The sequence below is a fragment of the Polypterus senegalus genome, chromosome 10 (genome assembly GCF_016835505.1).
Source record: "Polypterus senegalus isolate Bchr_013 chromosome 10, ASM1683550v1, whole genome shotgun sequence".
NCBI lineage: Eukaryota > Metazoa > Chordata > Cladistia > Polypteriformes > Polypteridae > Polypterus > Polypterus senegalus.
The window spans coordinates 89,513,844-89,540,645 of record NC_053163.1 but is presented as its reverse complement, the minus strand read 5'-3'; the positions used below and the strand labels follow the sequence as shown (position 1 = coordinate 89,540,645).

General features: G+C 36.3%; 1 protein-coding gene across 6 annotated transcripts in view; it reads right to left on the bottom strand.

Moving 5' to 3' along the window:
• Positions 1 to 1,671: 1,671 nt before the first annotated feature.
• The window catches only part of mcf2a (MCF.2 cell line derived transforming sequence a), a 170,873-nt gene continuing 145,742 nt past the window's right edge, over positions 1,672 to 26,802 (bottom strand). For 5 of the 6 annotated variants that reach the window (XM_039766155.1, XM_039766158.1, XM_039766156.1 and 2 more), the window contains 11 exons: positions 25,178 to 25,270; positions 24,713 to 24,838; positions 22,615 to 22,836; positions 21,174 to 21,266; positions 21,000 to 21,078; positions 19,915 to 19,978; positions 17,595 to 17,722; positions 14,982 to 15,121; positions 13,905 to 14,017; positions 8,238 to 8,338; positions 1,672 to 2,411 (listed from right to left, as the gene is read on the bottom strand). In XM_039766155.1, coding sequence (XP_039622089.1) covers positions 2,371 to 2,411; positions 8,238 to 8,338; positions 13,905 to 14,017; positions 14,982 to 15,121; positions 17,595 to 17,722; positions 19,915 to 19,978; positions 21,000 to 21,078; positions 21,174 to 21,266; positions 22,615 to 22,836; positions 24,713 to 24,838; positions 25,178 to 25,270 — 1,200 coding nt within the window. In that variant the 3' untranslated portion in view covers positions 1,672 to 2,370. The remainder of the gene's footprint in view (positions 2,412 to 8,237; positions 8,339 to 13,904; positions 14,018 to 14,981; positions 15,122 to 17,594; positions 17,723 to 19,914; positions 19,979 to 20,999; positions 21,079 to 21,173; positions 21,267 to 22,614; positions 22,837 to 24,712; positions 24,839 to 25,177; positions 25,271 to 26,802) is intronic. The other variant, XM_039766157.1, reaches the window with a different exon arrangement.

Here is a 26,802-nt window from a genome sequence, read left to right as displayed (position 1 = left end):
CATGTAGGTTTGGATTTTTTCTCCCTAAATAATAAAACCATCATTTAAAAACTGCATTTTGTGTTTACTAGTTTAAATGTGTTTGATGATCAGAAACATTTTGTATGACAAACATGCAAAAGAATAAGAAATCAGGAAGGGGGAAAATAGTTTTTCACACCACTGTAAATACTGATTCTTTTAAAATAAACTTTCACATATATTTGGAATATATTTCATGAGTAGTTTTTCTTGAAAAAATAAGCAAAACAAGTAAATCTGTATTCACATTAAATGCAAATATATTCTGAGATTTGTCCGCTAAGTGTCACAAAAGTCTTAATATAAGATTGTTCTACTTACCTAAGATGGTGCTGGAGAGTGACGAGGTGTAGCAAGACGATTAGCACATGAAAAAAAGAATTTCACTATACTCTGTGCACATGAGAACAATGACCCTAAACAGTAAACCTTTAATTTGAAATTAAATTCTTTGGCAAACACAGTCAGTGTTGAAACTGTTTTTATTTCATCCCGGCACTACAAACAGGCCATTGCAGTTTGCCATTGACGACTCCACTTTTTTCATTAAAGATCAACTCTCTTATAAAACAAGTTAGGCTGAAATAAAAAAGTATCCTCTACATGAATATTTTATCAATGCTGTTTATGCAACACAATGTCAAATGTAAAGGGTTGACAGAAAGGAAATAAGTGTTTATTGAAATTGCCATTCAGTAGCAAAAGCAGGAAGAGTGTTAAGAATATCCTGCAGATGCTTCCTTTTGGTATGGGCAAAAAAAAGAAAAAAAGTACACTGTGGCCACGTGGAAAAAAGCGGGACCCGCCGCATGGCCAACAGCAATCGAGCTGCAGACTCTAGTTTACACTTTTATCACTAAAGTGCTCTTCAGGCAATAAAGGAAAGAAGCAAGGTTCTAACATAAACATTTTCAACATCAAATATAAAATAAAACTCAACAGTATGGCACATTTCCATTTTGGCATGTAAACAATGTCATTTGAAATCAGCAGTACAAGCATCACCCATTGTGGGGAAGGAATAGTTTAAGAAAATACAGCATTTAATTTGCCAATAATGAGAATATTCTAGTCAAAATAATTAAAATGCAAGTCAATCAGAAGCACATCAATGCTGTGTAGGTGATACATGCTCAGTATCCATACAGATGCGATCACTATGACACATTTGTCACTGCATCATCGTGTAAACAGCGCTGAGTTGCTGTTTATTCTTTGCACAGTCTGCAGAAGAGAAGCAGGGGTCCATAGCACAAATCCAGTGTAGTGGCTCACAAGTTTTTATACCAATTTACATGTGTTTAGCCTTGGAAAGAGTGTGAGTTACAGAAATACAAGTATGTCTGAGTGCCAACAGGTCATTTCTCAACAAAAGAATCTAATTTTAAAATTGTACAGTCTTCTTGTAAGAAAATAAAACAATTTAATGTTATTCACATTACAACTGGTTACTATTCCATTGTCGTTACCATGCCCAGATACTTGCTTTTGACTAATGTTCCTTAAGACTGCTATTCATCAGTAATGACTGCATCTTTATTCACTAGACTTGCACTGGGTAAAAGATTCCAGCAGGGGGTGCCCAAGTTCAAATAGTGCAAATTATTCTCAGTGCAGTCATAACAAATATCAAACTGAATCACATAAGAAACTTTCTTCATATTGTAAAAATGTCTAACCGTATATGTTGTACAGCAGGATCAAAGACCCTAGCTGTTTTACAGGTAAGATAAATAATATCAGAAAGTAAAAAAAAAACAACCTATTCTAGGTTGTAGAGAAAAAGAAACATTTTCAGAATATTTTTCAGTGCAACATAACAAAAGTTCTCAAAATGTATTTTCAGTAAATTCAACCACTGCACTTGGCTTCAACCTCTTTAGTCAGTAATGGCGACATTGATGATGATGATGATGATTACACGGTGACTGTGTCAGACCTTACATGACCATTCACTGATGTACACCTCACAGTTACTAAAGTACAGGTTTTGTTGTGCATGGTCAGGTCATGTCAGGTTCCTGAAAATGTCTTGTCAAGTTAAAGGATATTCATATAAATAGATGTTTTGAACAGTGATGATTAAAAAAAATAAGTTTAGAATCACTAACAACTAGAATATATCACTTTTTGAAAAGAAACACTGGTGTCATTTACTGTGCTGGTACTTGATGGGCAGAAAGTGACTTGCTTCAAGGGCCTTCTGAGGGACTTTTGCAACTCTCTCCAAAAAACAGCTTTTCTCAGTGTAAGGGCACTCCATGTAATATATATCAATTAGACATTGATGTTGTCCTTCTTAACATGAATCCTTCAGTCCAGAGGTGCACATTCCCAGTCAATTGGTCTTTATGGAGAGCTAAGTTTTCTTGTTTTGAGATTCCCAGGATCTATAAGAAAATTAAATGTATTGTCAGCAAATGGGATACAAACACAGCAGTGGGGATATCATCTCTCAAGTTGCATGAATGTGGGGGTATGCATCTGTAAATTGTCAGAGTGCATTAAATAAAATCTGATTCATCAGTAAAATTTGGGAATTAAATCTACTGCCTTCAGTCCATTCACTTTTAGATATGACTTTTTGATTACATGTTTGGAGGGGAGTCACAGCCTACCCTGACAATATCAGGTACAGAGTAAGACCCAACCCTGGATGTGACACCACAGTATTGCATAGAGTACTCACACACACACAGACACACACCCTCACTGCTACATCCATAAACCTGCTTAAACCAATTATAGGACTGCATATTCATTTTGGTTAGCAGTTACTCTACAAAAGCAAATGTCTGGGAATTTCTATTTTAACTTATTTTTTAAAGGTAGAGGTGTCTGTGTTAATCCAAGTGAAGAGGTTTGTATCTTTTGTTTTAAAATGTTTGCATATAAATAGTACCTTTATTTTGTGCTTCTAAAGGTTGTACTAACCCTCTTAAAATATTTCATTGTAAGAACTTTGATATCAGCACATAAAAAAAATATACAAAATAAGGTTTTGATTGCAGATGAACTGCCAAATGGCAAAGCAAAGGTACCTGTCTCTGACTGCAGTTGCAATAATAAAATATGGGATTTCTCTTTTACAAGTCACAGCCTACAGTGATGTAGCTCAAAGTCAAGATTAAAAGATGGGTTGGCTTTTTTCATCAGTAGCAAAACAAATTCATCAGCAGCAGTACATCACTATTAAATGTACAGTATTATGACAAAAGTCTGCCATCACTTGAACAGGCACACTAAAGTATATGAGAGATATATGGTTCTGATGTATGATACATTTCAATATCCAGCACCTGATCAGTCCTACCTTATATCAAAGCAGATCATTTCACACCAACTTGCTTCAATATTGAGTTACCTTGGGGCTGAGACAGTCCCTGCTTCACTAGCTTCAAGGAGATGAGCATTACCAGGCAATACTAAAATTATGATTTGAAAATAGTTCTGCATAATATATTTGACAAGCTTCCAGAAATGTAGCAGTGACAGAAGGATAATACCATTTTCATTCTGCTCTAATCACTGAAAAAAAGTTAATTTGGTACTAAAACAGAGAAATGGTGTATAAATGGTGTTTTATATCTCAGACCAGTGCTTCCCAACCCATGTGCCGCGGCACCCTGGTATGCCGTGAGCACGGACTAAGGGTGCCGTTGCTAGGTGTCAGAACATAAAAAAATTAAATTTGAACTGATAATAATAATACCAGTTACACCTCAAGACTAAAGTCATGCTACCTGTGTGCTTTAATACAGTCCAGCGTGCATCCTATTTCAACTGCAATCTGACGAATTAATAAATACTAGCTCTAATTTGCTTACTTGCCACAGGGCAAGTGACGTTGCTTCCTGTTGTCTGCTTTTTTTTGTGCCGAAAATGGCCGACTGTAGTGAAAGTCGTATCAACGACCTCAATGAAAATGATAATGCGGGGAGCAGTAAAGTTGCAAAAACGAAAACACGATACTATCAGTTACTTGAATTATGGGTTTACATTTGTTGACAAAAAAGGTATTCAGCACCCGCGATGTTTGTTGTGTGGTGATATCCTTGCAAATGAAGCCATGGTTCCAAACAAATTGCAACGTCACTTTCAAACCAAGCATCAGAATGCAAATAACAAGAACTCGGCATATTTTAGGCGTTCAATGGACAGCCAGCAGAAGCAAGCACAGCTGTTTATGAAAACTGTGTCAGTGTCAGACAAAGCCCAGTTGGCTAGTTTTGAAGTCACAGAACTGGTTGCCATGGCAATGAAACCACACGCCATAGTCGAATCTTTGATTATGCCAGCATGCAAGATAATGGTGAAAACGATGCTTGGTGACGATGCAGAAAAAGTGATATTCAAAATGCCATCGTCAAACAACACTGTTTCTAGGAGGATAGAAGCAATGTCATCTGACATCAACAACAATGTGTGCGTTTTACTTCAGACCTGTAAACGATTTGCTCTGCAGATCGATGAGTCTACAGATGTTAGTGGAAAATCCCAGTTGCTGGCCTTTGTAAGGTTTTCGAACGGCTCAGAAATGTTGGAACAGTTTCTGTTTTGCAAGGAACTTATTGAAACGAAGGGAGAAGATGTATTTAAACATGTTTGCACATTTTTCAGTGAGAATGATTTGTTGTGGGAATGGTGTGTTGCTATTTGCACAGATGGTGCTCCTTCTATGACCGGCAAAATGCGTGGTTTCACATCATTTGCTAAGTGTGAAAATCCAAACATAATCACCACTCATTGTTTCATACATAGAGAAGCACTTGTGAGCAGATGCTAGGAACTGAACTGCAGTCAGTTTTAGATCAGGTCGTTAAAATTGTTAACTTCATCAAAGTCTGTCCAGTCAAGTGCAGACTGTTTGAGAAACTGTTCAAAGACATGGGATCAGAACATTACACTCTGCTAATGCATACAGAAGTCAGATGGCTGTCAAGAGTTAAAGTTCTGTCACGGGTGTATGAACTGAGAGATGAACTCCGCCAGTTCTTTCTTAATGAACAAGCAAACAATAAGTTCATAACACTGTTGGCTGATCCAACATGGTGCAGTAAACTTGCATATCTCGTTGACATTTTTAAAGTATTGAATGCATTGAATTCGGGCATGCAGGGCAATGATTCGAACATACTGTCTGTTACTGACAAGCTGCAAGCTTTCCGTCGTAAACTTCTGATGTGGACAAGTGAAATAGAAACAACCCATTTAATTGGCATGTTTCCTCGTGCAGTACAGGCTAATCCTGGCGCCGTCGTGTTGCATGATGTCATTGTTAAGCATTTCTCACAGTTGGGAGACAATTTGCAACATTACTTTCCAAGTTTAGACATCCCTGGCAATGACTGGATAAGGAACCCATTCCATCAGCAGCTGGACTTGTCTAACTTACAGATGACAGAGAAAGAACAGCTACTTGACATTGCAAATGACCGAACATTACAGCTGAAGTTTAAGGACATGAATTTAACAGAGTTTTGGATTATGGTTGAAAAGGAATGTCCTGTGTTAGGTGCTAAGGCTGTTGGCATACTTATTCCATTCTGCACCACTTATCTGTGTGAAAAGGCATTCTCGGTATTGACACTACTGAAGACAAAACACAGAGGAAGTTTATTGTCAGTTGAATATGATTTACGAGTGTGTTTGTCAACTGCAGTTCCAGCTCTTATTGACAAACTTCTCTTTGAAGCCAGCCTTCGCATTAATTATGACGTTATAGTCTGCTTTGTGCCTTGTGACTTATTGCACTTTTCATGTTTGTGTTGTGTTCAAGTTTTGCATTTGAGACTGGTTTACTGGAAATTTTTTTTGTTACCTTTGTAAATGCAAAAATGTGTAGTTGGAACGCCTCATAAAAATAGGAATCTCATTCTACTCAACTGATGAGTTAGGATTAAATTGTTAATTTGAGTAGTTACATATCAGAGTGAAGGGGTGCCGTTAGCAGAAAAGATTTCACTAAAGGTGCCGTGGTTTGGGAGAGGTTAGGAAGCACTGTCTCAGACCCTTATCTTTTTCATTATCATTAAATGTGTTAGAATTTCATAGGATCTGCAGATTCAACCTTAATTAGAATAAATTTATGCTTCTTTCAGGGGATTATCTAGGTATTACCAAGCTAGGTACTTTTCTGCTGATCATTCCTGAACAGTTTATGTAACTTGGAATCATTATTACATATTTTTTTCGAAATATGATGAAAAATATTAAAACAAGATGTTAATAGATAGTGTGGCATACGGCCGGGGCTCTTGCCCAGCCAGGAAGACTATACAGTGGAAGGACTGGGCGAGAGAGCATTTTCATGAGCATTACCTCCCCCAGAATGCTAGATGGTTGCCCCCCTGGATTACAGCAGTGCCTCGGATTCCCTCAGGGCACCTTGAGAGATGGAGTTTAGAGCAGCCCTGTGAGTGCTGTGACGTGGTGCTGCAGCAACAGCTGAGCACTGTGTGGCAGCACTTCTGTCACACTGGGAAGTGCTGCCAGAAGAAGATCATTGAGCACCTGGAACTCTACTGGGTGCCCTATAAAAGGAGGCAGCTGCCACTACTCCGGGAGCCAGCATTGGGAAGAAGGCAGACAAAGGTTGTCGGGAGGAGTGGAGGCGGACACAGAGGAAAAGAAAGAGAAAGGAATGGAAGAAGAGTTTTGTGCTGTGTTTCTGTGCTGTACAGGTGGGAAACAGGGGAAGGTGCTTCCTTCAGGAAGAAAAAAATAAAGAGGGTGCGATGAAATTGTGCCCTGCATGTGTCTGTATTAGGTTTAGGTGGCAGGAGTGCCCTCTGCAGAGCACAAAAGTTAAAATGAACAACTCCCCAAAGCTCCTATATCTTTTTTAAAGCATCCCTGCATAGATTAACACGTCCTTCTTTAAGTAGACAAACTCAACTGTAACCTTAGTTATACCAAATTTAACATTAAAAAGGTGATTCTACAAAGACTTAAAGCTGACAGCAGAATGGCACTACCTCCTTAGAATTTCTAGTACTTGGCTGTAAATATTTGTACAATTAAACATTGGTAGTTTTCATGGTTAGCCATGAAAAATCCTGCTCAAAACCTTTTCTGTATGCTGAGCTCTTTTGTTTTAGTCAATACTAATTTAATACAAATTTACCAGCAATCCAGTGGTTCACTTATTCAAGGCCCAATGTAGGACACTTTAAAGGCCTGTCCCAATACATGATAACCACTTATTTCAGTCTTATTTAAGTTATTATTCACTATATCGAAGATATTAAACAACAATCCCAGAACTACAGCAAAATACATTGTGAAGATGCTGGAGGAAACAGGCAGGCAAGTTATTATATCCACAATAAAGCAAATCCCACATCAACATAACCTGAAAGGCCGCTCAGCAAGGAAGAAGCCTCTATGTAGATATCCTGCAGCAGCTTCTCAACTTCTCAGCATGGAAGCTGAAAGTTTCCAGTCACAAATGGGTCTTCTAAATGGACAATGACTCCAAGCATACTTCCAAAGTTCTGTCAAAATGGCTCAAGGAAAACAAGGTTAAGGTATTGGAGTGACCATCACAAAGCCCTGACCTCAATCTGATTTAAAATTTGTGGGCAGAAATGAAAAAGCTTGTCCGAGCAAGGAGACCTATGAATCTGTCCCAGTAACACCAGTTCTGTCTTGAGGATTAGGCCAAAATTCCAGCAAATTATTGTAAGAAGTTTGTGAAAGGCAAACCAAGCCATTTGGAACATGCTACCAAATATTACCAAAGTGTATGCAAACTTGTGAACCACCGGAATTATGATATAGTAAATAAAAAGTAAAATACTCAGTCTGTAAACATTGTAAGAAAAAATTACTTTTGCCCTGCACAGAGCAGATGTCTTAACGATATGTCAAATTTATGGTTCTGTTAGTATAAACTCTGTGGAGGAGTTAGAAACTAAGTTTTAAAGAATTTACCTTAAGTGCATGTAATTTTTTGACTTCAACTGTAATTTATCCAGGAAATGATAAATGCAGACATAAAACACAATCAGGACAGGTAAGGAGCCAGAATTAATTTTTGTGGATTTTCATGGATTGACTTTAGAATAAATTATTCTACTTGCTATGTTCCTTTTTCTTTTGCTCAGATTGTGTTTTTTATTGCATTTTGTTTTTAGAATAAACAATGTACATTTAAAAAAGAAAAGCAAATGCAAGTGTTGTTAGAGTGGCAATGTCTTCTTTGAAGTTCTCACCTGACAGCCTTCCAGAGTGAACCTGGCTCTCCCCAATCACCATCTGTAAACTGCTGCCATGGATCCAGCCTTCCATTCTACTTGTTAAATTCTTAACCAGCCTGGTAAAAAAAATATTTAATTCAGTTTATTATCATCAGATTAAATAACTTCAATGAAAGTAGATTACAATATTTTTCATCTGTTTTCCTTGGGAATTATTAAAATAATAATCTGATAATGCTCACCATAGTTTTCAGCAGACACACCAAGTTATGCTGCTTTTGTGCATCCAACTTTCAGGGTTTCACTGGAATAAAATTAGACCAAATACACCCTAAAATGTAGGTGTACCTCTAAAGCATTTCAGCAAATACAGTCTATGGTAAAGGACTTGATTGGAGTTGGGTAGTTTTACAAGGTACAGGACCAGGGTTGGCCATTAGATGTCTTAACTGAAAATCCCCTGGAAGAAGAGGTTGGCACCTCTTGCTGTGCTATAGAAGATGGACTTTCACAAATATGGTTGGCAAAGAGAACTCCAGGTATAGTCACTGTACTTCTGGGATGAAAGGAAGCAGTGAAACCTTGGGTGTTATTGGAAACCTGAGCAGGTAGCTTCTGCATATTTTCTGTATTTTTCCACTACCCAGTTTAATGGACATGCAAGTCTTGGTGAGGAGTATATGGTCCTTAAAAACACATCAAGGACTCAGGTCACATATAATTATCAGACTCAACTTTAGTTTCTCAGCCCCAGATTTTTCATAGAGTAATCCTGATCATGGAAATGGTGGGATAATTATCTCAGAAGTGTTCCCTGGAATAAACGTCTGATTACAATATCCTTAAAGTTGGAATCAGGTACAGAGTATGACAATAGTTTGACTAGTGGGAGAAAAAAATGCCATGGCAAAAGTGAGAGAATGGAAGTTGAATTAAAGGTAAGAAAAGGTACATGAAGCACAAGGGAAATTTGAGTGAAAGAGGAACAGACTATAACATTTAAGGCACAAGCTGGGAAGTAAGCAACCAAGAATCTGTATGAAACAAAAATTCACAGCCAAATCGCAAACCGGAATCAAAGCGAAAACAATTGTTGCAAAGTCCTTACTGTATACTGTTGTATTTGGACCCAACTAGGGAATCCATTCCCGTACGGGTTTATCCATTCCCGGTAATTCGGGAATCCAGCATGTCATTCCCGGGAATGACACAGTGCAGGGGCATCTCACATGTGAATGGTTTTAGAACGAACAACACTTATTTTTAATAAAACTACTGCAATATGTTGACACCAATAAAAGACTAACCTTATCTACAAGCAGTTCATGGTGTCATATAAGTACATGTTCAAGGGTGCGCACACTTTTTTGGCTTGCCAGTTACTTTTAAAATGACGAGGTCGAAATGATCTACCTACATTAAAAATGATAAATATATATATATATATATATATATATATATATATATATATATATATATATATATATATATATATATACACACATACAGTGCTCAGCATAAATGAGTACACCCCCTTTAAAAAGTACGAATTTAATCAGTAGCTCAATGAACAAAAGAACAATTTCCAAAATTTTCACAAGGATGAGTTTTATTAAACACTTGTTTAACTCCATAAAATTAAGGTTAATAATATAACTTAGATCACAAAATCTTCAGTTTTACTCAAATTGGTTGAAGCAAAAATGAAGCAAAATTGGTTGAAGCAAAAATTAATACACCCCGCAACAAAAACTACTAAATCTAGTATTTTGTATGACCACCGTGATTTTTAAGGACAGCACCAAGTCTTCTAGGCATGGAATGAACAAGTTGGCGACACATTGCAACATCTATCTTTTTCCATTCTTCAAGAATAACCTCTTTTAGAGCCTGGATGCTGGATGGAGAGTGATGCTCAACTTGTCGCTTCAGAATTCCCCACAGGTGTTCGATTGGGTTCAGATCAGGAGACATACTTGGCCATTCAATCACCTTCACCCTGTTCTTCTTCAGAAATGCAACAGTAGCTTTAGATGTGTGTTTTGGATCATTGTCGTGTTAGAAAAGTGCACGACAACCAAGTGCATGGAGTGATGGCAGCATCTTCTCCTTCAGTATAGAGCAGTACATTGTTGAGTTCATGATACCATCAATGAAATGCAGCTCCCCAACACCAGCAGCACTCATGCAGCCCCACATAAGGACACTGCCACCACGATGTTTCACTGTAGGCACCATGCATTTTTCTTTGAAATCCTCACCTTTACGACGCCATACAGTTTTGAAACCATTAGTTCCAAAAACAGTGATCTTTGTCTCATCACTCCAGAGTATAGAGTCAAAGTAGTCTTCATCTTTTTCAGCATGGGCCCTAGCAAATTCTAGGCATACTTTTTTGTGCATGGGCTTTAGGAGAGGCTTCCTTCGTGGACGATACCCATGCATGCCATTCCTCTGCAGTGTGCGCCGTATGGTGTCATGGGAAACGGTCACTCCAGTTTGGTTTTCTACTGCTTTAGCTAACTGCAGTGAACTTGCATGCCGATTTTCTTCAACCCTTCTCATCAGAAGACGCTCCTGTGGAGATGTTAACTTCCGTGGATGGCCTGGACATCTCTGTAAGATGGTTGCACTTCCATCTTTCTTAAATTTTTGGATCACTTTTGCTACAGTATTTTGACTGATATGTAAAGCTTTGCTGATCTTCTTGTAGCCCTCACCTTTTTTGTGTAAAGTAATGATTTCCTTTCTCAGATTTTTTGACATTTCTCTTCCATGTGGAGCCATTGCTGACAGCATGAAATGGGAAGGACTTTTATTTGTTAAGTAATGCCCTTTTATAGTCACCTGTCTGCTGGACACCTCTTAAATGAATCATTAGACTCACCTGTGGCTGAATGCCTGTTAATTAGAATTTTGTAGTCTTAAGTGTGGCTTTTCTCCTAAGACTATAATTGGGGTGTACTCATTTTTGCAACAATTTGTTAGGAAAATCACTTTTTTGTGTGTGCAAATTAACAAATCTTGTTTGCAATAAATGGCCCACATTTGTGGGAGTATTTTGTAGTACAGTATCTCATACAGTATCTCATAGAAAATGTTGATACTGAAAGGAAACTAAAGGTTTACTGACAAATGTAGTGGGGTGTACTCATTTATGCTGAGCACTGTATATATATATATATATATATATATATATATATATATATATATATAGCATAGTTTTACTGTCAAATAATGCAAAGAGTATGTGACACGTGTTTCACCCTTTACATTGCGTCACAGCGTGTGGTTCGTTTATTTGACAGCATGTAAATTGGGGTAATTACATTCATGGTATTCGTAGTCTGAATAACAATCTGATTGTATGGATGCATGTGGGATGGCAAGTGTGTTAGAAGAAAAGAGATCTCAGACCGGCCGCCTTGTATGTGGCAAATGCCATATGGAGGATATATGATAGACTAATGTTTAAAAAAAAAGTTTTTTTGAATGCAACGCGATCTACCTGATCAGAAACTGATACACTTGTTGTAAACAATGCCCACACTTGTGTTGCTTTGAAACGCCGCCATTTCAGCTTTTACTGATGCATCCAGTTTCTTGTCATCATTCTGTGATAGCAAGTTTCCTGGCACAGATAATGCGGAAGCAACAGACTGACGCATTGCAATTTCAAGTTGATGTTCAAAGCTGTTGTCTGACAGACGTCAATGAAGTCTGCCCTGTCCCGGCATTCGTGAGCTGCCGAGTGCAGACTCCTCCCAATCCATTGTGCTCAGTCTTAGTGGGAGCCGGGAGACTGACGACTGCTGCTGGTTGACTGAATCAATCTGAAAAACACTACACTGTGGGCCAAAAAACCGTGCCACTTAATTATTTTCAACTATAATTCTGTTATTTCTTGATCGATTTTTACACTTTTACACGCTATATATGCGAGCTTGGCCATTCCTGGTTTCCCGGGAATTACAGCAGTTTAATTCCCGGGAAAGCGGGAATGAAAAATGTCCGGAAATGGATTCCCTAGACCCAACTATAGTAATCTTTGTAATCTGTTTTTAGAAAAAGGTACCCATGTCTTGGGTACTGAATTCTATGTGCCAGCATTATGACATATTGCCATTGTGACAGCACCTGACCACTTGACTTGCTATATATGCTGCCACTATAAATAATATGGCTGTGACCATCAGAAAATGATAAAATTACAGTACCTGAGATAAGCAATGAAAAATAAACAGAAGAAAACACATGTTTAAAAATTCCAGAAATGAGAAAATTTATAACAGCTCTTAGTTGGTCCTAGGGATGCAGACAGAGCCTTACTTGTTCATATTGATACTTTGGTTCTGATATTTCCTTCCTAATATTATTATCTTTACATCTTTTCCAGGGTTTTGGCATTAATTGTGGGTTCAAGGACTGCCCCAGATTGCACCCCTTATTACTCATAACTCTTTATGATGGACCTGTATCAGCAACAGGGCCATAAGGACCAATAATCTATGAAAGAGCCCTGGATAGCTGGAAGATTCAGTAGGCTTGAAAAATTAAAAATAACACTAATAATAATGAAACATTAAGATAAAGCAGTAAAGAAGCTGCTAATTTAACTTCATTTTAGCAGCAATGAGGAAAATGAACAAAGAAACAAAATGATCAATAGACAAAAGTACCTAATTTATGAAGGCCTACCATCAATCTATAAATACTTACCTTGATTACCTGGCCTTAATATGACCAGATTTTAAACTAGGATTGCCTACCACCATGCAATAACAAAGAAGCACAAAAATGAGAGGCATGCAAAGAGTCAAAAATAATGTGCCCAATTACAAACAACAAAGTAACTTGTCCTAAGTAAATCACAAAGTAAAACTTTAAAAATGTAGGCTGTGTCTTTTCTAAATAGAATAAGAAAAGCTGAGGTATATAGACATACTCAATGTGTCTTGAAAATATGTTCATCAAGTAGCATTATGAACTCCTAACTATGTTGGGTTCAAGGTAACAAGTGGCTATTAATCAAATAAACATGTTTTTTCAGCAAAAAAAAATTTACAAACAGTAAAAAATACAGTCAATCAGGATATTCACCTGAGAGTCAATGGGGGCACATCCCTACACTACATGTCTTTCAATATGTTTTAAATATGAAGTTATAAAGTTAGATCTGGGCTTTATTCTGAAAGAATGGCCAGCCATTGAATTTAATGACTAGAAAAATGTACTTTCAAGCATGCAACACTACAAGTGAGCAATAACTGAAGACTTTTCCTCACATATTCACTCCTACAACATACAGCTTCAAAATACTCTGTAATATATGGATGTAGGTATAAATCATTAATAGGGATCATCTGTTCTGTATCTTTATTAAAAGGCTACTATCTGAAGGTATAGTTAGTTTAAAGATAAACATTACTTCAAATGAAATCTCACTGGTGGTAGAACATAGTAGAAACATTTAAGTGATGAGAGACATAGTATAACCTTATTAGTAAGGATTATATTTAAATTTTATTATTAGCTTATTATATGGACACAAACATGCCTTTTCTAGTGCATATGTTTTAGTCAGGCATGTAACAAAATACAGTAAACCTGAAATAAAATCCTGATTTCATGTTACATTGTGTTAAAGTGTTAACATTAAAAGCTTTTGCAGAACCAACTTACCACATGTTCCCTTGGTCTTCCTGTAACACCTGGATATCATCACCAATCCTAATAATTGGATTATCAGAGCTACCCCTCCTGCATTCTGCAATTGCACTGTACCTGCCAAGAGTCTGAAAGACAACTTAGTTTGGATGTGAATGTCTTTAAGTAAGCAATATCTATATTAAAATCATAGCAAGGTCACACCATTAAAATCTTATGAGCGTTCAGAGCAAAAAGACTAGCAGAATAACTATATCATATTGAAATTGTGTATGTCTTCCTGTATTTTTTTATTTTCACAAATGATTCTTGTCATTCATTGAAGTATTACTGTATTTAGATCTAATCTTGGTGACCAATTTATTGTAACATGACCATAAGTGCCAACAATGATGGTTATACCTAAAAGACAGAATATTGCAAACAGATTGTGTCTCTGACAAATTCAGAGGGGAGAAAGATTAAAGATTCATATGGCTTTTTGTAAGGTATGGCAGTGGGCAAGAGATGGGCCAACATGATTAATAGCAAACTTTTGACGTTTTTGAAAACTGCTGAAATATACCCAGGATTATCCCCTATGGAGTTCCAGAAAGCATGTGCAATGAGTGCAAAGAAGTAACAGGCTATTTAGGCAATAATTCTCCAATTTTAGGTTGTGCTGTATAAAGTGAAACTGTTTGGCTTGGTTTGTGGATCACTGGAGAACTGAAGGCAATGGACTGTATATGCAGGGCTTTTCAGCCATTAGAATTACGTATATTGTCATACAGTGCCATAGATGAACAATACATTCTACAGAATGCAGTCACAAGAATTAAATTCAAAAAGAAAAAAAATCCAAATAAGATAGAGATTCATTCTCAATGAAATAAGTAATCTGATATCATGATGGTACACACAGCAAAATAACACAATTAGAATACACTTTGGACTTTTAGTTGAAAATGCAAACCAGTAAAAATAAGAAATGAACATACTAATGTCTATTTATAATTTGGTATAAATTTAAACATTTTAGCAGAAAAATGAATTTAAAAATTTTAGCAGAAACCTTTTCAGTATTTTTAAGTTTCAATCAAATTGATTTACCAGTAGAACACCACCCTCTTCCTCATCCTCTTCTTCTTCATCCTCCTCTTCTGTGTCTGATGGGTTAGAAATGTCATTTGTGACAGTCCAGTCTTCTAGACCCTCACAAATATCCACAGAGTGAGACAGTCCTGACCAGCCTAAAGGAAACAAAATGAGCAAAATTTTTTTCTTGAATTAAACAATTTCTTTTTGCTGAAAACGAGTCTTAAATGTTCAAGTACAAAGAGAAACATTTAAAAAACAAAAGTACAAGAAAGTTGCAAGCAGGTTTGAGTGGTGGCTTTGCAGCTTGTGAAAAAACTTATATATAGTTTAAGTGAAAATTTGAGGTACAAAAAATTCAAGTGAAAAAAAAAATCTTAATCACCTGGCAGAATATTTTTTCAACTCAATGCATGAAATGTGAAGACCAAATTTGTATTTACCACTTTAATCCAGTAATCACCCTTACATTACTCAGAACTCTAACTTTTTGTATTAAACTTATCAGGCTCCTAACAAACTAGCCTTCACTTGTGACAGAGAAGACAGGTAGACACAATAACAAGTGAACTTTTAAGAAAAAATATATTTCACTGTTAAAATAATGGAATAAGCATGCAACAGGATAATTTTATAACATGGTAATAGGGACAACACAGATTCATTGTCCTTGGAGACCATGTCCAGACAGTGTATTCCATTCTTAAATTATATATGACACAATCCCTTTTTATATTTCCAAGACAGTTTCTTTTCAGAGACCTGTAAAAGTCCAATCTAAGTGCCAGTACTATAATTACAAACATCACATTTTGCTTCTAAAGATCAGGTTAACACGGTGGTATTGCTGCCTTACAATATGCAGACTGGTCCTTAGTGTTCAGTACGTGGAGTTTGCATGTTCTTCCCATGTCCACATGGATTTCTTCCAGATGCTCTGGTTTCCTTCCATATGTTCAAAGACATGCAGGTTAGGGTGACTGGTGATTTTAATTTGGCCTCCCATGTGTGTCTGTGTGTGTGTAATCAGGTGGTGACAGGCTGGCACCCTGTCTGTGGGTTGTTCCTGCCTTGCGCACAAAGCTTGCTGGGATAGGCTATAGCCGCCCCAGAATCCTGTTCAGGATAAGTGGGTTTAGAAAATGGATGGATGAACAGATGGATTCACCACTGGAACAGAACTTTGTTCTATATAGTGCCTAAGAAGCACATATTTTCTCTTTTATTATTAAGCCCTAAAACAGAATTCATTTACAGGACGTATCAGAATTAAACATTAATTTCATTTACCAGACTTTATTCCAACACTATTAATTTTTAATTACTTTAATTTTTTACAGAGGAACCTATAACACTTTGCCATTTTAGTATGGATCATTACAGAAATAAAGAAAGTGTAAAAATAAAAAAATACTAGGCTGAACAATGAAAAAACAGGGATCCACACAAAATATGTGCATGGGGCTGAATAATTTATATTTTAGATGGATTAGTAGCTCTAAAAGTCAAAAAGTTTAGGCTGTTAAAAATCAGTTTGAAGGTATTTGAATAATTAATGTTTTTATTTAAATCATTCAGAAGCAGCAGTGTTGCTAAGAAAATTGAAACCATCTATATAGCATAATTTGTTCTAAACATAAATAAAACATTTCAGTGTTTACACTGGTGTTAGTAGTGAATTATAGGCTGTGGCTGTGTACGTACAGTATGATGCTGTTTGCTGCCACATATGATACATTTTCTTTCATACTGAGATGGTATAAATAAGACAAACTTACTTGACCAATACTGAAGGGAAAAAAAGTGATCACAACAGTTTACCGTTAGATTCTATGAAATCAGGATATTACTTTTATCTATTTACTTCCTATTAGGTTCATTGTACTACTAAACACTGGCAGTGTATGTTCTTCCTGAGCATTTTACAGTCTACCTACTGTCCTGCAATTAGAAGAAACATTGCTGCAGCTGCAGTCTCTACAAGACTCCTTTAACAGTTAAAATACAAACAACATAAACACAAAATGTAATGTTGAATCATAAGCCGAAGAATGTCATACACTATATACAAAAATTACCATACACACACAAAGCTCAAGCACCACTAATAACAGTGTGTTCTTTTAATATTTTACCCAACCATTCATTGCAGTGCTGCCACATTGTTAGTGTTATCTAACAATACATTCTGATGGGATGAAGCTAGGGAAGTGGGCATACCATGCTAACCGTGATTGGTTGATTAAAAGTAGGCAGTGACAAAGACTGCAAACCAAATGTGTACAGGCTATGGTTGTTTCCAAGAAAACAGTCTATGTGGAGTTTGCATGTTCATTCAGTCTTTGTGTGGGTTTCCTACAAAAATTGATGTTTATTTCTACAGAACAAATAGACACTATCATTTCAAACGTCTATCCTAAATGATCCTGCTGTTAAAATTTGTATATATGTATTTTTTGGGTGTCCTACTGTGTACTAATATCCCATTTCATACTGTTTCAGCTGATACCAGAGCACTTTCCTTTTCTCTGTGACAATGACTAGGACTAAGCAAAATTAAATATGGATTTGTAGAAGATATATTTTTATACCAGTACTTCAATACATAAACTAATCCAATATACTTACTCCTGCGCTGAGGTTGATGTTCAGGAGAGAGATTTTCTACATGACCTGGACTGCTTCCAAGCATAACTGGGCTTGTCCTTCCAGACTCATTCTCTTCAGAGCTAAATGATGCCCTCTGTCGCTTACTACTAATTAAAAAAAATAAATAATACTTATCTACCAGTCTTATTCAAATTCATCTTTCCAAGACTAGTTTTCTGAATAAAGTACCTTTGATGGGCTATAACACAAGGAATTCCAAGCATGGGACTAAAATATAAAATGTTTATTATATAGTATTGTCTATTTTTTATTTTATTTTTAATTAAATGTACCTCAAGTCTTAAAAAAATCCTAGCCACTATGTTGACTGACAATAAAAAAGTTTAAGTTTGAGAGCTATAGAATATTGGGTCCTAAGTGCTGATATAAAATGTCTTTAGGTTATGCAAGTAATGCTGGTTTCCTGCCACCTACAGTATCATCTTCATGATCCTACTATGCATAAATGAGAACTTTGAAAAATCTTCTGTGTTGTTTTAACTGTTATCAAACTATACAACAGCTAATAACCAAGAAACTTGGTGTGGCAGATGGCTAGGGGTCCTTCCCAGCCAGGATGCCTGGAGGGTCCGGCAGAGGAGCAGTACCTTCCCCGGACCACGAGAGGGCAGCCACCCGGTCTGTGTGGGGGCCATGGGAGTAGAGCATGGAAGCTCAACCCAGTTGGGGCCCCCGGATACTTGTGGAGCCCTGGAAGGCAGCACTTCCACCACGCCAGGAAGTGCTGCCGGAAGAAGATTCCATGTACGCCCGGAGTGCTTCCAGGTGCAAGAGCAGCGCTTCCGCCACACCAGGAAGTGCTGCTGAGCGAAGATCAGGAAGCACCTGGAGTACATCCGGGGAAGATATAAAAGAGGCCGCCTCTCTCCATTCCAGGAGCCGAAGTTGGGTGGAAGTGGACAGAGCTTGCCTGGGAGGAGTTGGAGGCAATAAGAAGAAGAAGAAGGAAGTTGAAAGGACTGTGTGTTTGGGTGATTACTGCACTGGGGGTTGGGCTTGTAAATAAGCGTTGCAAATAAAATGTGCGTGTTTAAGACATTCTGTGTCTGCCTGTGTGTGTCGGGTCCACACTTGGATATTTCATCTCTCTGTTGGGGGATAATATCCATTAAAACGTCCTGGTTCTCGTCGTCTGCTTGTTTCTGACATTGTGAGATTCCTTTGAATCTCCTCAGTTATATCCAGTTCAAAGACTTATGTCTGCTTTTTTCAAACACACCATTTGAATAAATACATTGTTCTACTGTAGCATTTTATTTATATGATTTTTGTCTAAATATTGGTGACAAGCTGCTAAAAACAAATGAACTACAATATCTCAGAGTCAGAAATAGGTGAAGACCAAATAGGAACAAAGATACAATAATTTCTACATTACTATAGTATATTGTACTACAGTACAACAAGTCTTTTGTTAAATTCATCAATAAGCTGCCTCATGGAACCTGTGCCATGCCTTCAAAAAGGCATGATGAAGATTTAATTAGACAGCACTTTTTTCAGAATAATGAATACCAAAGGATAAGAAAATACATAAAAAATATTCATGTCTCCCATCTCAATAAAGTTTACTTATTCAACTAACAAAAACAGATTTAGTAATATTTTCTTTGGTCTTTAAATTGGAATTAGGTTTTCAACTTTGATGGCTGATGCAAGTTTGTATACTACCAAATATGAGTCCAAAATCCTTTATTTTGTTTCCTAGTTCAACTTTTCAGTTGAATATTATCACATTTACTTAACTTTTTTTTCCTTCTTTTTCTTCAGTGATATACTTCATTTGTTGTTGATATACCTAACTTGTGAAATGTTTACTTACAACAAGAAACTTTTCAGCATAGTTTCTGTGATTGCTTAGTAAGAGATTATCAACATATGTTTGATCAAGAACCAAAGGATTAGCATGAATTGGCCAGTAGTAAAGATCTCTAATTATCTCAATGAACAGATGAAAAATATGCAGCACAGTCTCAGACCAAGAACAAACCCACGACCCAATTTGTCCACTAATTGACATTTAAAATCACTAATACTGACATTTGTCATTTTTTAGAGAGACCAGACAACTAGTATTGAAAACAAAATTCAGGTAGCGCCACATTCAGAATTACAAATACACAGCATTCATATAAATCATATGATAGAATATTGTACTATATTAAGATGCAGTGAAATTAATAATTATAAAAATCATACTGGGTTTCTCTTAAATAAAATGCCCCTCCTTTGATTTGCATGGCAATTCCTTTTTTTACTTGTTGTTTTTAGATTTTACCTGTCATACAAAGGAGGTGATAGCTCAATTGCTTGTGAGGTTGGATTGAAGTTGTAGGAGCCATCTGTAGATTCAAGAAGAATATTAGTACATTTAGACACATAGTACTGTACATAAGCACATACATCAACATATTACCATAAAAACAGATATCTTATGCACAATCATGCTAGCATATGGGTATGATAAATACTCTCTGCAAATGTAAACATAGCAGATAAGCAGTGACTACACATATTTATACTGTACTTAGGATAATCTAATAATGTGCACAAAGTATACCTTTGTAGTTACCCTAGGACTAGGAATTAAAAAGTTCTTTGACCCATTCATGTCAAAGTGATTGTTCACACACACCTTACCAAATGCTGTTTCTTTTTTCTTAGATTGCTGGTGTGCTTTCATTTTAAACAAATGAGCTATAGTGTAGGTATGACCTTACGGCTTATAACCGAAACATGTAAAGTAAGCTTGACCTACAGCCCATTCATGGCACTAATAAAACCAGTTATTTGATCCATAATGTACTGCATAAATAAATACAATGGGCAGTTCTTGCTTATAGGTCTCCATTAAAAGTGAAAACCAGCATGGTAAAGAACTGGATCCTTTAAGTGTACCTCTGTTCCTCCTTGCAAAATTGCATATGTCCACATAATTCTTAAGTTAAGTGTTTTTAGTACAATATATTTCTTTCACTTCTTCCTCTTTACTTATCTAGGCATCCTTGCCTTAAGTATGTGTTTTAAAAAATCCTTATCTCACTTTAACCTTTACAGTGCAGACCGTAGCCTATTAGACTTAAATAGCAAAGTGAAACAAGTGTGTAGCTTCCAATTATTCTTTAAGGAATTCTCATGCATTCCTCTTCCTGAAACCTTTCTCAGGTGCTTCACTAACCATATTTCATAAAATACCCTTGTGACTTTCTCATATTGAATGAAATTCTCTTAGTAAATCACCCTAAAAAAAGCCTTGTTACAACCTTGACAAATCCTGTAAAATCTAAAAGGTTTTTCTGACCTCTTCTGGTAACATAATGTCACTACATCAGAGCATATAATAAGCAATAAGCAGCCACAAACCTCTCAGATGTTTCTGCTGGTTGGTAAGCACCTTACGAATTTCATTTAGCCAGGCAAGCTTCACATCCATAGAGGAAGCCTGGGAGCAAAAAATATCAGAGCTGAGCAAAGTTAGGACATTAAAACACTGTGTAATATACCCTAAGTTACAAAAGAGGTTTTTATTTTGCTTACCTGGACCACGTACACTTCTTCCCGACCACTATACCATATTTCAAATTTCTTTGCATCACCTTTTACATTTTCAGTGATTCCTACTGCACTCATCTAAAAACAAAAGTCAAATTGTAGTCAGAAGCAAATCACTATATCATGAAATCACAGTTTGTGGAAGAATACCACATGAATGGTATTAAATTTGTTTCTTCTTGATTTTTTAGAGGACAGGCTATTAAAAAATTTACAGAAATTACTTTTTATGAAACATTGTGGGAAAATCCCTTTGTTATTATTACTAAAAGCTCTTATTCACCTTGGAGAAGAAGGTGATTACATAGTTGTAGGACTAAAGTGCACAGTGGCAAAATCACACTAGACAGAAAGTAAAACTTGTGCTTTGTTCATCCAAGTGCACTGAGCTGTATGACACATTTCTTAAATTTTTTATCCTAATTTTCTTTCCTTATGCAGTTGCAAAACAATCTTTTTTGTTGTGTCTGCTAGTTCGCTTGGAAGCCCTTCTGTTTTCTTTTTCTATGCATGCTTCCATTTTAACTTTAAGAAAGAAGCCTGAGCTGAGACTGCAGAACAGTGATTTACTGTAGTTTTGAGAATTTCTGGGAGACTGATTTGTCAATTTCAAGCTGTAGCATGGCAAGTAAAGATGCAGGTAATTAAGCACTAAACAGCTAAATGGTGTTTAAATATGTTTTTTTTGTGGTTCACTTTTTTCAAGCTGTGATACCTAACTGTTTTCTCTTCTATGGATGTTTTCACTTTAACAATTTCTACCATCCCTTTCAGGACTGGGTATTTGTAGATAATAAGCAAAACATTTTAACATTTCAGTGCCTTCCTTTTACAGGTTATACTTACATTGTGACATGTTTAATTTACATTTTAGATAAACTATAATTGACTAGACAGAATTCAAATTTCAGATATCTGCTATATGTGTTTACCTAGTGAAGACAGACACGTACAACTAAATTGATTATACAGATTGTGAATTAGAGATACATATTAGAATGTATCTCAAATAGTATATACAACTATGAGAACTTTCCATTTTATTTCAGTGTAGATTTTAATGCAGGACTTCTGTCACCACCAGTCTAGGAAAAGTCTGTCAGTTTTCACTAGCAGATATTTGCAGTTTGACATCTGACTAGTCCATTGACAAATGACTATATCCAAAATAAGAATTAGCATGAAACAATAAATATGAAGACAGCATGCCAAAAGAGAGGTTTTTGGCTTAAACTTACAATTCAAAAAATGATATCTCTGCTTATTTTTACAAGACATTTTTTCTGATTTTACATTTGACCAGATATGAAACTAAATATTTCCTGAATACCTTCAATAGCATTTCCAACAAAACTCTTCTGGCTATCATGTACTGTAAGCCAAATAAACTGCGTCATTCACTATAAGGTAATAAGACAGGTCTTACCTTAAGATAGTGTTTGAAGCTGTATGAAGGTGTTTTATCATACCCCTCTCCATGTTCATCTCTTTTCTTACAAAACAGTAGGGCACTTTCATATAAGAACAGATGGCGCTGCATGGGCTTAAATCGAGCTAGATCCTTCATTTTGGTGGGTCCTTTTTTGTGGCTGATCCATACACTGAAGGAGCCCTGCATAAGAAGTCGCCCCAGCTGATCTAGATCACCCTTTTAAAATAGAAAACATGTAGAATATACTACTTGGTAGGTCAGTTATTTACATCAAATAAACTTTACTATTACCCATTCATTTAGCAAATTAGTTTACAGTAGTGTGCATGAAACATGCCTTCTGTATGTACACTGAAGTGTAAAATATGACTTTATGATTTCACAATGATTTCTATCAGATAACTGATTACATGTAGATTCTTTGTCACATCTCAGAAATACAAATCTTAAGTGACTCATGAGTCTGATGTGAAATAAAACATATTGATCATACTATAGATATCTACAAGTAAGTATTGATGGAAATACTGATTATGCAGAGTGTGAATCAGACATACATAGACACTTCCTAATACTAATATCATCACATAAAATACTAAAACTGGTTAGGAGGATATGACACATAGCATTCTGGTTGCTGGTCATTTTGTATATTACAGTATACCCAATATTTACATTTTTTTATTTTGTATGTAACTGTGAAAATGATTTTCATGCATCTTCTCAATATTGGTTTTAAAGTAAGAAAAAATACAGATAACCAGAAGAAATCTGCCTGAAGAGGACAGAGCAGATACATAACATAACAAATGAGTTATGACAAACAGCCTTGTTTTTATTTTTGTTTATTGTTCACATATATGGGAAAAATTAATTTGCTTATTTGCCTATCTTGGTAACACGGGGTTAATGTGAGAATCAGCCCTGTAAAGGATGGATCTCCTTCACCAGGCACACTGATAATTGGTGAATCTGTAGTGTTCAACCAATCTAACATGCAAGTTTTTAGGATATCGTATGGAAAATCCACACAGATAAGAGTAGAACATGCAAATTCCAAAAACAAAGTGCCCGGGAAACAATCTGAACCCAGGAATCAGGAGCTTAGAGGCCTCATCTTTAATTGACCATTTTAGTTATGTAACCATTTGTACTTTCCATGGAATACAGTCAGCCCTCCGTATCCATGGGTCCCACATCTGTTGGTTCAAACAACTGCTGATATTTGAAAAAAACAAAATCCAGAATGTTTCACAAACCAAAACTTGAATTTGCTGTGCGCAAAGCACTAGGCTGAATTCATGTGAATTAAGTGATCTGTATAGGAATACCCTGCTGTTGCCTACCACCATAGGAGCTGAATAAAATGTCTCAGAAGTAAATTTGCACCTCTTATATTTCAGCCAATTGCTAAGCTACCACACTGCTCTTCAGTTAGCTAGCTCGGCTCACATGAAGTACCCTTGCACTACTCTGTATATCAACCAACCCCATTCGCCATCCATCTCCGCCTATATAAAAGAAAAGCTTTTTCTCGCTTACCTGTCCTAGACAGGCTTCTGAGTACTACCAATCCCAAAGGTGGGAAATGGTTTTCATCTTTACACTTCCCAAAATACTGTAGCTCTTAAACAAAACAGAAAGTCCTTGGTGTCAGAAAGTGTGCATTCTTTGTTTCTGTGAAAAAAATGACTCCTAAAAAGCAATAAAGTGGTCAAAGCAATCCCTCAAAGGTTAAGAGGCAGCATAAAATGGAATCTCTCGATGAGAAAATAAAAATATTAGATATTCTGAAAAGTGGAATGTTGCTTACTGAAGTCATTATTCCTGGATATGGAGGTCTGACTGTATTGACTAACAGGCTTGCTGCATTAAAGTACCACACTATGCTTCTTTTGAAAAACCACACCTTTGGGCAATATTATATTTTTTAGGCTATAAATTTATACTTCTTCCATTCAGCCAGGCACTAGAAATCAGTTCTACTGAAAAGCATGTGAAATTTTAATGGACCAAATTATTTTTCTAGTGGTTCTCTTTTTGTTATTGTGATGTCAAAAAGTTACTTGAAGCATATAGCACAAATACTTACATCATAACCAGTAATGGAGATCTGGTGCATAGAGTCATTTACTGATTTGAGTAGTTGTAGCATGGCTTCAAGTGCCTCTTCTAGCTCTTTGGACCCTTCACTGCTTACACTATACTTTAGTAGCTCCTAATAAGATCAGGAAGAAAATTAAGAAGCAGGAGTCAGCAAGACCATATGCAGTGAAATGAGGTTAATACGAATCATTAAATCATTGGGTGATAAAATTTTCTTTAAATGTTTATGTTGACATAACTGACAGACTCTCCCCTTTTTCTCATAAATCTTTCCTGCATTAACCAAGGTTATTACTAAAGAGGAGATCACTTCCCTTGCTTCCTCGATAGCCTAGAGATTTCACTAATTTGTTTGCATGACATGATAGTTACTAGCTGCACAATCAAAGAAACCTTCCAAATAATGCTCATGACAGGGTTATTGGAATGTTTTATTTATTTTCTTACTCACTTTTAGTAAAAGTTGGTATTTAGTGAGTCTCTGAATGGGTTTGAGTAAATAGGAATCCAATCCAAGCTTGTGATCAAGTTTCTTCTGGCATTCCTTCAATGGAGAAAGAAATATTACAGATTTGTGAGGAATTTTGTAACATCTATATTTTTTACCTGTCACTGCTTGTTAACTATCCCTAAAATAAAATATAATACTACACTTTAGCTGGTTTAAAGGTACAGCATGTTATCATATTGGCAGTGTGGAATGTATCTACAAAATATTAAATACATGCATACATACATACCACCTCAATCCTGGTCTGGATTAAGTGGGTTAGAAAATGACATGACATGAAAGTCATGAGGGAGGAAACAGAAATTCTCAAAATCAGTCAGTACATGTCTAAAGTCTTGTTAAACAGTCTGCCAAGTGGCACAATGTTCAGTTCATCGAGATGCATATTTCTGACATTTATTCTAGAATCATGATTTTTTTCTAAAAGCACATCAGGTCATATCAAACATCAAAAAAACAATTATCACATTTTTTAACATTAACAGGTTTGTTAATAAAGAGTTTCCAAGAGATCAGACTGTTAATTAGGAACATTACACTAAACTACTAAGGCATTTGTGGGAAAGCATCAAGACACAAGCAAAACTTATTTTTGCACCATGATAACACACCTGTACGCACACCATTGCCCAAATCCATTGCAGTTTTTCCTTTGCATGTACTGAATTGACCAGGTCTCACCATGACGTTTTTTGTTCCTCAAACTAAAATTGAGGCTGAAGGTTGACAATTTGCTAAAAGAAACCCAGGACATACAAATCGCTGGAGGCAACTGACACAGTAACAAAGATGAGTACAGGAAATATTTTCAGGAATGGAAGTAGTACTTGGTCAAGAGTATTGCATCTCAAGAGGTGTACATTGATGGTCACTGAAGTGAAATTGCTGTAAGTTGTATAATATATTTTTATTTCTGTAAATTTTTGGGTCCTTGCTAGTACAGTAACACCTCAATTATCCATCACTTCATTAACCTTCTGTCTTCATTAACTGTCATGGCCAAAAAACTAAAAAAAAAAAAAAACTTTCCGCACACCAGCAACTACCTATTACTGTACTACTACTGCCGTGCAATCCTGCTACGAGCTATGCACAAGAGAACAACTCTCTCCCTTGTGTTCTTCTCCAGCACCACGTTTCATGCCGCATTTTGAAATCACAGTGTCAGTTACATACCTTCAGTTTTAATAGCATTTCTTAGGTTTTCTCTTTTGTTATAATTAATCTACTATGCATTGTTATGGCCGATAAACATACACGTGTGGTGTTAGAATTGACACAAAAAATGTAAATTATTAAACATTTACGAAATGGCAAAAGTGCTTCAAGTATTGCTTCAGTTTATGGAGTAGGAAGAACAACAGTGAACGATATAAAGCGTGATGCCGACAACATTGAAAAATGTTTTGAAAATGGAAACCACTGACGGCAATGTTATTCTGTGTTAATGTTCTTCTGTATTGTAATTTTATTTTTAAATTCTGTTATATTATGTTTTGTTAATCCATTGTGACGTGCATGCAGCTTGTGATGTGCTGTGGAGGAGCAGAAAGAATGGAATGCTG